The sequence below is a fragment of the Citrus sinensis genome, chromosome 4, assembly GCF_022201045.2.
Source record: "Citrus sinensis cultivar Valencia sweet orange chromosome 4, DVS_A1.0, whole genome shotgun sequence".
Taxonomy (NCBI): domain Eukaryota; kingdom Viridiplantae; phylum Streptophyta; class Magnoliopsida; order Sapindales; family Rutaceae; genus Citrus; species Citrus sinensis.
In genome coordinates this window covers 294,105-311,292 of record NC_068559.1, presented here as the reverse complement: position 1 = coordinate 311,292, position 17,188 = coordinate 294,105, and the positions used below count along the sequence as shown (strand labels likewise).

At 31.2% G+C, this 17,188-nt stretch overlaps 1 protein-coding gene across 4 annotated transcripts; it reads left to right on the top strand.

Moving 5' to 3' along the window:
• The first annotated feature begins 1,874 nt into the window (after positions 1-1,874).
• Positions 1,875-6,800, top strand: LOC102614576 (guanylyl cyclase 1). 4 transcript variants are annotated; one of them, XM_006486375.4, is made up of 10 exons: positions 1,875-2,106; positions 2,807-3,066; positions 3,193-3,317; positions 3,471-3,582; positions 4,081-4,155; positions 4,678-4,766; positions 5,027-5,088; positions 5,178-5,250; positions 6,148-6,223; positions 6,431-6,800. In XM_006486375.4, exons 2-10 carry the CDS (start codon positions 2,899-2,901, stop codon positions 6,455-6,457), a joined length of 807 nt encoding a protein of 268 aa, XP_006486438.1. In that variant the 5' UTR covers positions 1,875-2,106; positions 2,807-2,898; the 3' UTR covers positions 6,458-6,800. The 4 variants fall into 4 exon arrangements, with proteins under 4 accessions (XP_006486438.1, XP_052295988.1, XP_024957024.1 ...); XM_052440028.1 differs by having other exon boundaries at positions 1,876-2,106; positions 2,929-3,066; XM_025101256.2 differs by lacking the exon at positions 1,875-2,106 and having other exon boundaries at positions 2,918-3,066; positions 3,171-3,317.
• Positions 6,801-17,188: the final 10,388 nt, after the last annotated feature.

Genomic DNA, 17,188 nt, shown 5'->3' with positions numbered 1-17,188 from the left:
GTGAACCATCATAATCAACATTTGTATATAAAATTAGTAATTTGAGATAAGTGATTTTAAGTGCTCTAAATATATTTCTCTGTTTGATTATGAGCATTATTATTGTGTCGGTTCAAGATAGGTGACAACAGACCGTCAAAATTTTGAAAAGGAATGTAGTGTGAGGTTTGCAAAGGCCAATTTTGAATATTGGAAGAAAATGTTGAACTTGAAGTGGGTTAGGTTTCAAATTCGAAATTCAATGATGATTCGTGGTATGGTCAAAGCTTGTGAGCATACAGCCTTCGGCCAATTAAATTTGAACTCTGAGGTTGTTTTTCTTTCTTTAATGAAGGCTTTTGGCGGACGCAATCTACCGTTTTGTCGACTGACAGAAATTACGACTTTTTGTTGGCGTATTGACACAAACAAAATATAATGTCTCTCTCGCTCTCAACCAATGCAACTAAGCATACAACAGACGGCTGTTGAGAGCGATGATGGGCCTTCCATTTTCCAGGGTTCCGTTTTGGAGGTCCGTTGTTAACACTTTGCTCATATCCCACGAGTCTCCATTTTGGGCTGGCAAAAATATTCAGATCTGGTCCGGATCCCTAAAGATGTGGGTCTGGAAAAGTGCATATTAAAAAATACACATTTACATCCTTTAAAATTAAGATCTATGCAAATTCAGATCCAGATCCAGATGCATAAAAAATTGGATATCCAGATCAGTATTTTTTAATTAAATTACTTATTAAATTAAAATTAAATGAAAAATATATAAATTAAATAAAAATAATAACAGGATTAATTACAAAATATAGAAGTTAAATTAAATTAAGAAATATATTAGGATCCACATTATTTTATGTGGATTTGTGGTCTTTTTATAATTTTATTTGTGGATTTATGGTTATACTAGACTTGAATTTATTTATTCTTGATGTTTGATTTATGTTGTGGTATTTTTATTTGTGACTTACGGTGTTGTATGTTATTCTAGGTTTTAAATTGTTGATTGTTGAATTATGATGGGATTTTATTTGATATTATTAGGTAAATTGTTGAATTTTAATTTTTACAGATTCGGACATTTAAAATATTCGTCTGTAATCTATGCGGATAGTACCCACATTTGAATCCGCATTTTTTTTTTAATCCGAATGTAGATTTGAATATAAAAATATCAATTCAGATCCGGATTCGGATGCACCTACATCCGGACCTGGATCCGAATTGATTCAGCATAAATTAACCAACATGATGAAGTGAATTGCATCAAGAGAAGAGATGGGGCCGGCGTGGAACCAGCGTTGGGGTGATGTTATTGGTCCTCTGTCTCATTCTTGAGGTTTGCCACCCATAAATAAACGTGCAATAATAATCAGTGAAGTATTTGGGCTACAACCTCACCTATATTGACCAACCAAAACCAAATACTATACTCATCCATACGTGCATCCTCATGTATGTATGTATGTATGTATGTATGTATGTATGTATGTATGTATGTATGTATGAGTGTGTCTTCTAAATAAAGGTAATACATTTAAAGTTGACTGGTGTAAGTGATTTGACACTCTCGTTCTTTAAGAGAAATCAGGAAAAATTTCAAATCTCGCTCTTATATAGAGTCACTATTTTATCTAATACTTTACTCTAATAAAAATTAATTTAAATTATCGTATCGACTTAAAAATATCTTTCATAATTAAGATATATTTAAGACTACCTTGTTCGGATAAAAAGAAAATAAAGGTAATACGCTGTAACTTAGATTTAGATAAGGCTGAACTTGAAGCATGCATGCATATAACTTTCTTTCCTTTTTTTTTTTTTTGTCTCATTTTAACTCCTATTGACTACCAATCAATAAAAAATAAAAAAACGTGGAAGCCGAGGTGGCGAAGAGCGAACGGATTTAACCAAGAAAAACGAAAAAAAAAAAAATTCAATTTCATTTAAGTTCAAGAAGAAGCGCAGAGCAGACAGAGTTAGAAAGTCAAATAGTCAGCGGAGAAAAAATTAACGAAATAATAATTTCCTCATAAAAGAAAAGGCTTATTTTCTTTGTCGCACAAGCAGGCAAAGCAATTTTTCTTCCCACTCCGCACGACAGGAAAGGTAAGAAAAACTTTTACAATTTTTGATCGATTATTTATTATTTTTACATGTTTTTCAAAAGCTTCGGATTATATCTTTAGATCACTGAATTGAAGAATATTCATTATTTATGATCTTAATTATTCACTTGTGCTGACATCTCTCATCCTTAGTATTTGATCGATTTCTGTAATCTGTTGTTATTGTTCGTAATACCTTCATTCGTATTTGATACTTGAAGCGCTGTCGTTTTAATGAAAAGTTTGCCTTTTATAGTCACCTAGATGTTTCAAACACAACTTCTTTTGGCTGAGAAATGCTTCAACTGATCCAGATTTTAACTTAATAATGATTTTTGTTTTCGTATGTGAAGCAACTTGAGCTTTGAATTCCTTCTTGTTGCAACCATTAATTTACCCGATCAGCGCTTTGTTTCCATCAAAATCAAGCTGTTCCTATTTCAATTTTGGCTTTGTGTAATTGGCGTTGATTGACAATTTTCATGATAAGAGGCTTGATCATTCTGATTGTAAATGCAACTGGAATTTTTTTTTTTTTTGGAGTGAATGAAATTCAGTGTTTAAGCTGTTGATAAGGTTGTAGTAAATTCACGAAATGATAATTCCATGGAATTATTCAATATTGAGAAACATGGAATTGTAATCTTTGTTGAATTTCAGTCCGATTTCTTATTGTTTGTATCTAATACCTGAATTGGCAGGAAGACTTGCTGGCAAAGCTGACAAGTGCATTACTACTACTTGCACTTATTTGGTGTCTAGGTTATAGGCTTTACTGAGCATTTGGTCATTGATGTGGCCTATCTATTTTCTGTTAAACAAGATTCTTAGAACGGAAGAAGAAGAAGATCAAGTAGCTAATGTGAACGGTGCAAACATGGTAGAATGCTGCCCATCCGATCAGTCACCAAGCGGTCGGAAATGCGGTGATTCAATCTTGCCCTCTGCACACTTTGTTGAAGTGAGCGAATCTCGATTATGTTCTTACCCTATCTTTTCGTAATGCTGAATGACAACTTTAGTTTGGGCCAATGTATAATCTGTTACTACTTATGTATAGATCAGTTAGCTGGGCTGGTGTTTGTAGGTCCCACACATAAATCAGCTATTTTCTTGGGATTGTGGTCTGGCATGTGTGTTGATGGTACTGAGAACAATTGGAATCAACAATTGCAATATTCAAGGTTTGGCGGAACAATGCTGCACGACTAGGTATCTTCTTCTATTTATAGTCTGGAAATTGGTTGCTGTTTTCTGTGGATTGCTTTTTGAATTTAGGTTTATGCAAAGATAGTCCATTATAAGTTCATCATGAGCTGACATGAAAACTTTTTGATGAATCTTGTTCTGACATATTATTTTCAGCATTTGGACCGTTGATCTGGCGTATTTACTGCAGAAATTTAATGTTGGTTTTTCCTACTTCACAATAACATTAGGAGCAAACCCAAATTACTCTGTTGAGACGTTTTACAAGGTCTGATTTCTGGTCTATGCAATTCATTTGCTGTTGAAATTTTTTTTGCCTATTCAACCCCAACAATTATAGGCATTAATATTGTTTGCTTAAACTTTGGGAAGCATTGTTGTCATATTTCTGATCAGATGTTATTGTCAATCCAAATGCAATTTTAATCTCATGTTTTAAGTAGATCATATTGGTTCTGTGCCAGATTAGAATTGCAGTTCAGTTGATTGATAATTATGTTTTGCTTATGGATGACATATATCATCTAAGATGATCAACTCTTCAAGTGGATGAGACCTCTGTTACTATATGCTGCTTCTTTTAGCAGTATTTAGTAAGTAAAAAAAATAACAGGATTAAATTTTCTTCCCTGTTGCTATTTGAATCATTGCTAGTTGTATTTGTGTTGTATTTGTTATGGCCTTCCCATGATTCTTTTGCCTTTTGCAACTTAGTTGAGTGTCACTGTCCCTCTGTAACTGAGGATTATTCTTATCATTATGCCAGGAGCAATTGCCTACTGATTTGGTACGAGTGGATATGCTATTCCAGAAGGCAAGAAGTGCTGGAATTAAAATAGAGGTATGAACCAGTCATCTGAATGTGCTTTCATGTGATCCAGACATCTTTATGCACTTTCATATGATCTAGACATCTGAATGCACTTTCATGTGATCCAGTCATCTGAATGCACTATCATCTGCAACATAAAATGTTTTTCTTTTCTGCAAAATTGGCGGAAACAAAAGATGGTCTCCCTAGTGTTTATTTGTATTTTGGTCTGTTTGAGCGTCAAAATGTTTGACTGGTAAAACAATAACAGTAATGATAAATATTCCAAAATTTTATCCCAAATTTCATCCCAAGTGACGTGGCATGTGACTTTTCATTCATTAAGTGGTTGATGATTTCTCATAAATTGTAAGTGAATTATTACATTATCTCACCAACGGGTGAATGAATAACTCATTATTTGAGATGCAATTTTGGAATGCAATACTCAAAAAATAAAAGCTATGACGAACAAAAATCTTACCTTTTCTTTATTCATTTGGGATTTAACTATTTATTGGGATGAGCCTATGAACCTCCTCCTTTCTACAGTGCGGATCAATCAGTGGAGTAGAAATCTCTCTCATGATATTGTCAGGGAATTATATTGCAATTGCATTAGTTGACCAGTACAAATTAAGGTAGGCTCCTACGATATCTTTCTTCTATTTGTGCTTTTATTCATTTGTTTATATTATTATTGTTATTACGACTGCGTACTTTCTCCTTTACCTTTCACTGACACAATTTTTTGATGGTATCCATGCATGTGTTTTCTTCTTTCTCGAACCAAAGAAAAAATGGAAAAGAATCTCTTTTGCTGTTCTAAGTCTTTTATGGCTTTAAATTATAATTATGCTGTTATATTAAATTAAATGGTCGGCCGAATTCTGTATGGCAGTCACTCATGGATGGAGGATGTCATTGTCCCAGGCTTTTATGGCAGTGACTCTGGGTATACTGGTGAGGGGTGTTAATCAATTGTACATTGTCCGTCTTTTACGTGTATGCCACGCTTGGAACTAATATTGATTGATGTTGTGTCTTTTTAGGTCACTATATTTTGATATGTGGCTATGATGCCAACTCAGATGAGTTTGAAATCAGAGATCCTGCCAGTTGTAGGTATAACCCTTATCTTTTTTGTTCTCATTTCTGACTTCCCTTACATTGATTGCCACAGAAAAGGAAACTCTTTAGAAATGAATGTGTTTTCAATGCGTTTAATATTGAAATTCATTTATCTTTTCGGTATGTAAAAGACTAGAGCATTCAGGGTTATTTGGAATGGTAAACTTAATGTATGAACTATATTGCCAATGTGCACTTACCAAGCAAACAAATCCAGTTTCTCAAACAGTATGTTAAAGTAAGAGCTTGTGTGCTGATGTTCTTGGTTTAAGTGACCAGATCTACTTGCAATACATTGCCCTAGTATGGTATTCATGTTAAGGAATCAATTACAGCACCCAGCTAAGTATACTCTTAAGAGAGGGAATTATTGTTATTCGTGCTTATCAATTAAATATCTAAGCTTAAAAACACTCCTTTTTTTTTTTTGATGCGAAAGTAAAGCTTAAAAACACTCTTTAAAATGGGTGAACTGATAGAGATCACTACATCTGCCAGTAATATTGCTCTTTTTTTTTTTTGAGAGTGCCAGTAATATCACTCTGGATGCAGCAGATTGGCCAAATTTGACCTATGGTTAATATCATTCTTTAAAATGGATAAACTGATAGAGATCACTATTTCTGCTAGAAATATTACTCAGGATGCAGCTGATTGGCTAAATTAGTCATATTTTATATGTGCAACAATGAACCATCTTTGTTTTGACCTGTGAATGGGGTTCAGGAAATTTTACAAACATTCACATTTTTTTGCTGTTGGTAGGTAGATTTTTGGAATCATTATACTCAGAGGCTTAAATCTTTTTCTTGAGATTTGACCAATAATAATTTCTTTAAATTTGCTCATGAAAATTTATTTAGCTTACATGAACTTGAAAAACTTGAGCAGGAAACGTGAGAAGGTCACATTGAAGTGCCTAGAAGAAGCCCGGAAATCTTTTGGTACTGACGAAGATCTTCTTCTGGTAAGTGTCTTTGCTATCCTACTGCTCCATAGTGCATTGCGTCCAAGTACCTTAGTTTTGTGCTATAACTTGTTGTGATGTGCCTATATAATTTTGTTTGCCAAATATCCAATAAACTCAAAAATAAAAATTAAAAAATAAAATAAAGATTTGATCAGGCACTTGTATTAATAATTGCCTTTTGGATTCAATATGTCCATCTTACAGATATCTCTGGAGAAGACCGAGAAGTAGATCCAATTCCTTTGTATAAATTCTTACACTTCAATTTGACCACCTACATGTATATTGCATTATGCTTTGCATATACGACAAAACAATATATAGTATTTGCTTCAGCATTAACCAGGTTAATGTGGCTTCTTCCTTCAGATTGCTAGCAGTTGCTTGTAAGTATTCAGCTTACTTTAAATGTATATTTAACACATAATTCTTATAAATTATTATACAAGTAATTGTGTATTCTTTTGCCCATCAATGAAGGGGCAGTTGTATTTTGCTGTCATTAAGCAAATTCTTAAAACTCAGTTGTATGATTTCATCTAAATGAGTTAAAGATTGATTATTTTCATTCTCAGTCTGCCACTTTTCTTTTGCAAGTTTCTGTTTTGCTTTTCTTTTTGGTAAATGCTGCTGTTCTGATTTTATCATTGTTTCTTTTGTTTACATTTCTAGTATGTTGGTAGAATATGAGTATGAGGGTTGGTCTACCATACAACAGAATCTAGCCCCTCGCATTTTCTATTACAAGTCACATAGTTTCTATATTAACCACAACTTGAGGTTATGCACCGGAAAACTTTGGATCTGTAGAATTTGGGACTTGTGACAAAAAACTTGAGTTTTGTAATGAAAAAGTGAGAGGGACCGTTTACACATAGGTTGCATGGTATCACAATCTTGAGCAGTGATTCAAATTGGAAGAGTACCATAATCACAGTACTGCACAATAATTAGGCTCTATTTGCTATTGAGGTGCTGTTATTTTGTAGTTTCAGCTGTTGTGAAATGGAAGCTGTAGTTTGTCGAGTGCAAAATAGATTGGTATATGATAAACATGAGTTTTACAACTTGGGTAATATAAGTTTTTCATCTGTAGTATATTTGCTTTGCATGCATATCTCATACCTGCAGGACCACGCACCAAAAAATGCCTTGGAAACTTTTTGGCAGCATGCAACTGCCAGCACTAGCGCTCTGTGGATGATGCATGTTTGTCATGTCACTCGTGTCCATTGTTTTAATCAACTGTCACATAAAAATTTAGGATGTACATTTTTTATGTATAGTATTCTTCTTCTTCTTTCTTTTCGTTTTTTTTTTTTGGTTTGAAGTGTATATTATTCTATGTTTCATAAACACGCTCTAATTTTAAAAATTCTGCATGACTTGTAACTTTGTGAGATCACTGTGTGGGGAAGAAACTAATTTAGTAGTTTGATGAACTTACACAAAAAAAGGAGTGGCATGATTTCGTTTATTGAATATTTGTACTATGATTCGATATATGCAAGAATTTAAGAGTTTGCTGAGGGATGCATGTTCAAATTTACACTAGAGAATTCTTAAACTTCAAACGTTTTAGGACTCAGAAAAGTATCATAAACTAGGAAATATTTAATTCGGTAGTGTTTGGTGATGATGGTGGTGTTATGGGCATAGAAATGGAAGATTAGAGTCACGAGTCGGATTGGTGATGTAGCCTTCTTTTTCCTTTTTTCCTCTTTTTGGTTAGTGGAGGACGTAACATAACATATTTCAAGAATCTCTCAGAAAACAAGGCTCCCCGACGTACGCATTGATATTTCCCGCAGAACAATTAGACATGTCTCTCCATACACAGACCCCATTACCTGGTGTAAATGCCTACCGAATCCTCATTTGGCTGAATAATTATCCCCTGCTCCTCTTACTAAACCCATTAAATGACTACTTTGAGGTAGTGTTTACTTGCTGGAGTGAGAGTGAGGAGTGTGAATTCCTCCCACTCCAGTGTTTACTTACCTTAAAAAAGGGAAGAGTGGGAGTGGGAATCCACTCCCCCCTCTTCCCAATTTATCCTTATAATATTTAATAAAATAAATAAATAATATTTAATAAAATAAATAGTATCATATTTATTAAAAATAATAATTATATCATATTTATTTTATTAAATTTAATAAAATAAATATTATATTTAAATTAATAATATTAAACATTAATTTTAATAAATATAATATTATTTATTTAATTAATAATAATAAATATTTTATTCTAAAAAAATATTAATTTTGTACTATATTATCAATAATAATATTTCATTTGTGTTGCTATTATTAATAATTTTTATCCACATAATTTAAATTTAAATTAATAAAAAATTATGATTTACATAATTAAGAATATTAGTAATTATTATTAATTTATAAATATAATAAAATATTTATTTTATTTTCCAAATATATTTTTTAATTACAAATTATAATTCTATACATAAAGATAAAATTGTAATTTAAAATAATTTACTCTCAATCTAAGATAAAGTAAACAAATAATTGAGATTCTGATTGACAATCCATACTTTCATTTAGTCTAAGTAAACATCCTACTCTCACTTTCACTCCACACTCCTAATCCAAAAATTTCCACTCCTCAAGATTCTCACTCCAATCCAAAAAGTAAACGCAGCATGAATGTCATAGCTTTCTTTTCTCAATGTGTGGGTTGGGAAGGAACAAAAAAAAAACTATATAATATTGATAGAGCAAGAAACAGGTTTCATGTTTCGGTTATTATAGTGAACAACTAGTGGAGGAGAACAAAATCTCGTTCTTTTTTATATATATAATCATTTGGTGAGTATATACTCACTTTAACCATGCCACCAATAAATAATAAAACACATATTTTAATAAGGTAATAACAAAAAGTATAGTTTTTTATGTATTAAAATTTATGGTTTTTTTTTAATTTTAATGACATCTTTACTTTAACAAAGTAAGAATGTTCTCACTAGAGAAAAACTCTATGCATATGCTCACTTTAAATCAAAAATTAATTCACTCCTCTAGTGCATCCTAACTACAACCGACGACTGCGCTGGTGTTTGGTTTTAAAAAAAGGGAGAAGAGGAGAGGAGAAAAAAAAGAGAGAAGTGAAAAGGTGATGAGAGGAGAGGAGTGTAAAAATTAATTGTTATTGTTTAGTTTCATATTAAATTCGAAAGGAAAATAAATTACATATTTTTTATTTGGACAAATATACCCATTGTCTCTAGTGTTAAAATATTAATCTTATTAATAACTAAAAATTAATTAAATTATGAATTAATTGAATCTAGAAAATAAATTAACAACAAAATATTTAATTTCATATCATATTTTTAATTAATTCATTATTATTTTATAATCAAAATAACAAACATTGCATGACTAGTTATATATTTAATTTAGTTTCTAAGCATTTATGATTGTTGAAAACAATAATATATTAGGCTATTGAAATTATCTAATTAAATAGAAATTTTAATTTCTTTAAAAAAATTACAGCATCAAGTCATGGACAGTAGTTAATTGCCGTTGCTGCCACTTTCGACCACTGTTGACCACTGCGGCGCCGTTGACCTCCATTGATCACCATTTTTTTCGCATTAAATACATAAAAATGATTAGAAATAGATGATTTACTCATTGAAAATGTTAATTGTACTGAAAATAAACTATATGGTTGAAAATATGAGAGTTAGAATTTTCTCAAACATTTAAACAAGATTTTGAGGTAAATAACAACGTATATTAGCATTTCTACGTCCACAGAGTTGTAGATCGGCTCATGAGGATTCCATTGATACCAGTTTTGATGATGAAGCGTGTTTTCAGTGAAACTTGATGAGTGTTCGGCAATTCATTTTTTTAATTTTTATTTTCAAATAAGTTTATCCTATTAATTTAAGAAAATAAATATAAATTAATCGTACTTTAACTTATTTAAAATTAATTTTATTTAAAGGACTATTGAAAATTTTCCATTGTAATAGTGGGGAATTTGAAATCCTTACCCATTGATTTGATCGAACCAAACAGTAGAAAGTGGAAACAAAATCAAATTATGTTCCTCTCCCCACTATTCTACCCCCAACCAAACATGGCCTCAAAATAAGAACAATTGCTTATGCTAATCTATTCTGCTCAACGGCCGCCGTTGCTGCCGTCGGCTGCTTCTTTTCTGGCCAGCGGCCCCAGCTCTTAGATTCTACTTAGTACTCACTGCGCAAGAAGTGACAGCTTCTGTCTTCTAGCTGCCATTGATGATTGATTGTACGTTCACCGCTTGGTGTGCTTTATAGTCGGCATGCTGCAATTTAGTTTCTTCAAATACTCTTCATTGTCGATTTATATTGATACTTTGTTATTATATTAACTCTTGTTGTAATGATTTACTGTTTTAAAATGAATTTAATAACATGTTATCTGTATATTAAGTTGCCTCTTATTGTGGTTTATTTGGTTCTTGTTCGATTTTTTTAATAAAATAACCGATTTCAATGGGTGTCGTCAAAATCTGAATCGAACCAATCTGTGCCCAGCATAAATGAAATATTATTTTCAAGTTACGCTCATAATGATTAGTTTTAAGGATCAAGACTTAGCATCAACAGATTTATAATTGTGAACTTTGGTTTTGCCTACAAAAATTAATGGCACCAATCACAAGACGGATAGACATGAGTTAGGAGCATAAAATAAAAAATAAAAAATGGTACTAGGTTGCTCTCCACAGACCAAATTTCTCATCAAACTCATCCAATGGAACTAATCAAACCACAATCACTTTGTAGCGGTGAAAGTGCTTCCAATTTACAAAGGTTAAAAAAATAAAAAGCAGGAAGCATGCACATGATCCACTAAGGGCCAGTTTGGTAATGCTGCAGCTTTTAAAATAATTGTTGTTAGCTGTACTGTAGAAATAATCAGCTGTGAAGAGAATCAGTTAAGTGTTTGGTAAATTTTATTTTCAAAAGTATTGTGAATTTTAAAAGCAGTTATGAGTGTTTAGTAAATCTTATTGTTAAACTGCTGTAAGAAAATAAATGACTAAAATGTACATAATGTAGGATGAAATTTACTTATACATATAAAAATGTACACGTACAATATCTCGTTGAATCAAACAATTTTTTTTTAATCAAAATGTGGAATTGGCATATTAACTTCTTGCCAAGTAGCATAAATATAGCACTTTCTATAGCTTTGTGTCCAGTATCTTTAGTTACACAAACTATTCTTATGGAGAAAACGAAGTGTCTTGATAGTTGAAGGAATTTCCCTTATGACACGTTGCCTCAGCTCCCCAGTTGTTAACTCTTTATAATATCTCTGAAGTAAAATTCTTTGGTCAAGGAAGCCTATTATTTTATTGATAACCTGCAAAACGTGTTTGGTTCCCACATTATCTAATTCAATGTATCTACTTCGTTGTATCATACTTTAAAAAAGAAGCTACCTAAATAGTTATAAGAAATATGTTTTGTTGATTCAAAGTGAAGAATTCAAAATAATTTTAACTAATTTTAAAATAATTGCTATTATCTTTAATTGTGTATTATAATAATTTTAACTAAAAATAAAATTTATGCTATAGTGATTTTTTTAAATCTTAAAACAATTGATATTTAAAAAATCAACTACAATTTTCATTAAATAACATCAAATAAAGTATAACTAGGTATTCCAAGAATAAACATAAAAAAATGTAAGGGTTGGGTCGGACTTTGTTGAAAATTGGAACAAACATAACTAGGAACACGTACTGGATCTTGCTTTGTTGCACTAGAGAAGTTTTGATAGAACACAAAATATGAAGAAATAGGGTAAACGAAAGGTGTGCGTTAATTATAATAAAAAATATTAAAATATTGATTTTATTTCCAATTTAAATAAGGATAATTTCGGGTTTAAGTAATAATTGTAAGGATATTTATGAAATTATATTAAAGGATAAAATTGATTCTCAAAATCAGAATCTAAAAGTTACTTATTCACTTCTTTTCAAAATCAGCTGTAGGAAGAGCTGATTCTGGCAAAAATGATTTTGATTTTTTTTTTACCAAACACCAAAATTAGCTTTTAGATTTTTAAAATCACTTTTAACCCTCCCAAAAGCAAATCTCAAACGAGGCCTAAATCTAGTCCTACATGGACATAAACAAATCAGTTTACGACTTGGAAGTTGGAAGCACATAAGCTTGCTGCTTGCGTTCCAGACAGAAGCTTAAGACTTGAACATGTCGTCCGCTTGAAACATGCATCTCTGTCTTATATGATATTCTTCAGATGAGAAATTGAAGTCCGAGTTCATTAAGCCAGATTGATGAACATTCTCAATCCTTATAAGGAATAATAATGCGCCAAGAACTGCCGTTCTAAAAGAAACACTCTGAGGCCTTTGGGCAAGTGGTCAGGGTTGCTGCCCTCCAAGTTGGAGGACAGCAGTTCGAACCCCCACAAGTGCAATGTGGGGGTATTTATTTACCTAAGAGTGAGGAGTAGACATCCCTCAAATATTAGTGATGATTAAAATCTGGGCAGAGCTCCATTAGCATTGATGTAAGTCGATCTCAGTAATAGTCTGATTTGTAAATATCAGTTATAGTCTCATGTATATGAGTTGTTATTTGAGCAATAGTCTCATGTAATCAAAAAAAAAAAAAACACTTTGATTTAGATTCATTGTGCGTGTGAAATGTGCATGTCCAAAAACTAAATGGAGTTCGAGATCTAGTGTCGAATTTTAGATAAGCCTGTCACATCAACGGCTAAATTCAATGGAACAATTTTTAGGCTTTTTTTCCCTTAAATTGTTACAATCTATAAGTATATTAAATAGTAAAATATGTGGTGGTAATTTGAGAATCTAAATACATATGTATTTTTACAATATAAACCTAAAATTTTATCAAAATTAATTCAAAATAACATTTTTAAATGCAATGGCATAAATTTTTATTCTTTAGGCTTGTTTGCTTATGCGGTAAATCAATTAGTAAGGCAGTAGAGCTCGAGGCTTTCAACCTTAGTCCCTAATTTCAGCAGTTTCACCACTGACCGCCATACATACGAAGGTTATGTGATGAAGTATTCTCTCATTTTATTTAGATAGCATAGTAAGAATATTGATACACATATTTTTGAGTCGAAGTATAATAGAAGGGCAAATGCTAAGTTACAATAATTGTAACATACATCTCTCATGTGAACCACACAAATTGTGGGTCCTATAATTTTGTGTGGTTCACATGAGAGATGTATGGTACAATTATTGTAACTTAAAGGCTCCCTAATAGAAGTGATTTGTACATTTATGATTAAGTCTACGCGTATCCGTCCCTTTTAAGTTTGATTCAGTCTTTTAGACTCATTATCGCTATTTGATTGAACCCATTAAATCGGCCATGTATTCCGTCAAAGTCACTATAGTTTTATGTTAGGTAGTCGTTATCGAGTACATGAATCTCATTGAAACATTTCTATACGTCATTATCTCCCTGTATTGTGTTGATTACCTCCATAACAAACTAACCTTTAAATTGTTCAAAATTTGAAACATATAATCGCCCACGAGATTTACAGCAAATCTTACCTGGCTCTTTTCTTGTTTTATATAAAAAGTCAGCATTGTTCCGTAAAAAAATAAATAAAAAAGGTCAGCGGCAACAAGAAAACAAAGCATGGCAACGCACGGGGACTTTGGCTTCTAATGACCAAAAAGAGAAAAATTACCGTTGAGTTCAAATTTCGAATGAAGAGAAGTACAGTAAAAAATCAACAAGCAGAAACAAAACTAAAATCCCCACAAAAAAAAAAACAATAAATATTTCTGTCTTTTCACGCTGAGTAGTTATTTGAAAGTGACGGTTGATTGAGTGGGACTTTCGGCGGGAGATTCAAAATATTTTGCGGGAAGCAAAAGCAAAGGTCTGTTTACACTTCACAATCATGGATTCTCTACGAAAATCATAATGAAGATATTTGTTTTATTTTAATTTTATATATTTGGGTTTTTTTTTTTTTTTTTTTTTTTTAAGTGAACACATATTTGATTGATTAAAAGGAGGGAGAAAAACAAACACTCGAACCTTTTAAGTGAACATATATTTGGTATGATTGGTTTCGATCCCTCTTTTCGGAAACTGATGTTGACTCCGGAATGTGAGTTCGCTTGGACGACATTGCCGCTAGTTTGCTTTGCTAAGTCAAAGTTATGACAATTTTCTCGTGTAAATCAATTTTTTCCTCGAGAAATTGAGGAGACAAGTAATATTTTGTAGATAAATTTCGTCTGTTTAAATTAAAATAAGAATATTTATTTTATTAAGATTAACATAATGTAGTGCATTTATTTTCATTCATATATACAATGGGTCAATTTAGGATGATGGTGGTTGATCAAATAAGTTATTTTTGTTATGCTGATAAAAATAAATTGTTGATTAAAAAACAGTTCGGTGTTTAGTAAATTGTGCTCTTACAATTGCTGCTGTGAGTTTAAAAACAAGTATTATCAATATTATCTCTAAAAATATGTCACAAATTAATAAACTAATGCGACACAAATATGACATGAATAAATGTATAACACAATATGCATATGATATGAATAGTTAATTTTTTTTTCAATATATGTATAGGCAATTGCTAAGTTACAGCTGTTGTAACTTACATCCTACACAAAAACATGCAAAAAGTAGCAACATGCAGTAGGGCTCGCATAATTTTTGTATGGGATGTAAGTTACAGTAACCATAATTTAACAAGACTTATATATATATATATATATATTACCACATATTAATTGATATTTGTGTCATAAACATGTAATCATGTCGAGGTGGTTCACTACGAATACGACGTACTTCTTTATCGTGTCATGTCAACACACTTATCAATCATGTTATATATCTACCAACACAAATACTGACAAATCATGTTGTAACTCATTTTGCCACCTCTAATAAAAACTTTAAAAGATGTGATAGTTTATTTGATAAATTGCTTATAAAAAGTAATCTCTTATATACTTTTAAAAGATGCTATTAAAATGGAGAAATTATGAAACAAACAGCTCTTAAAAAATTTATCAAACAACATTTTTTTTATCAAAACCTATTAAATAAGCTGCTTATAGTATTTCAACCGCAATATCAAATAGGCCTAATATTTATTTATAAACATAATTTGAATGTTAAATTTGAAAACAATGAAAAATAAAAGTGTTAACTGTAAATTATGCAAGTTATGCGTTCAAATATCATTTTCTCTCTATTATATGTGTGTGTTATGGAAATTATCAACCATCTACTAGAAGATTACTCTATTATGAAAAAAAAAAGTTTCAAAAATTTGAATTTGTTCTATTTTGTACCCATTATTTACGATGTGTATCAATCATCCACCAGAAAGATAAAATTATCTTCACAAAATGATAAAACATAAGCACACAGATATTATAGTTTTGGTTATTTTTAAGGATATTTCAATCTTTTGGTAGATAATTGATAGACACTAAAACCTCCCTATAGTGGTACTCTATACTTACAAAAAAATTTGGCCCTAATTTGGATTAATCATAAATAAGAATAAACCCTATATTGATAAATTATATTTTTTTGAATCCTATCTTAAAAAACTTAACTTACGTCCACATAATAATAATTATTTGTATATTGTAAAAAATAAATGTTGTGTTACATTAAAGGTTTTATATGGAATAAAATATTTTTAAAGTTGCTTGAAATAATAATTTATTTTTCATAGTTGTTACCAAATCATTATTTATAAAAATTAAACTGAGAGAAAAATATTAAAGAGAATGTAAATGTTTAGATTTTAAGATGATGTTGTAATAATTATATATTCCTAATCATATAAGATTAATGTAATACATATTATTTAGATCAAGGATAATTAAGCTAAAACAAAAAAAAATTATGTGCCTCTTATAATTTTCTCATAAAAATAAAAATAATTGGTCCCAAAATTACGAGGATAAAGAGATTTTACATTTACCCTACCCAGACGAGATGCTTGTGCGCACACATACTCACACAGTTGACGTATGGAAGTTAGTTTGTACAGAGTGGGCGGCAAACATGTGATGCTGATATATTGCTTGGAAATTGTTTAAATAATTAAAAAAGATTTTTTTTTTTTTTTAAATCATCACTCATCCCATCCAATCAAACATCAAATCAATTTATTGTCACTATTTTTCCAAAAAAAGAAATGAAATGAAATGAAAAATATGTTCCCGCCTTCCTGATGACTAATGTGCTGTCATTTTCAGAAGGGAACTTACTAAAGGCCCCACTGCGCACATTCCTAATTAAATTTCAATTTATTTTTTTTTTCCAATTTTCTATATTCTTTTCACAGTCCACCAGTTTTAGCGGGAAAATTTATTAAATCCAACGTACGAAAGTTTGGAGTCCGGGATAACAGGCGTTATAACGAGGGAAGACCTGTGCTTACACTTTTATCAAGAGGCGTTAGTTACCGGCACATGAAGACTGCCGTTAAAGGAGGCGAAATTACAGTGAGGACAGTGACAATTAAACTGCCGAATCTGCAATGACGCCACGTCACTCAACAGATTCAGATTCCATTATTGCCAATTTGCCACGTAGCAATAGCAAATGCTTTGATCCCCTACGGACTCACGGGTTCCCCGTGATACCCCCATCCTTATTTTTTTTTTCCCTAAATTTATTTAGTACTATTTAATTTTTAGATTAACAAAGATGTCATAATTATAGCTCATGAAATAAATTTATTGTAAACTTGTTTTTATAGTCTGTATACTTGAAGTGAAAGAAATTTATGTTTATTAAGAAAAAAAGGATCAAATTATGCCATGTCAAATTGTAAATGTAACACTTAACAAAAATGGGAAAAAAAAAAGAGTAAATTCAACAAAGATTAGATGTTT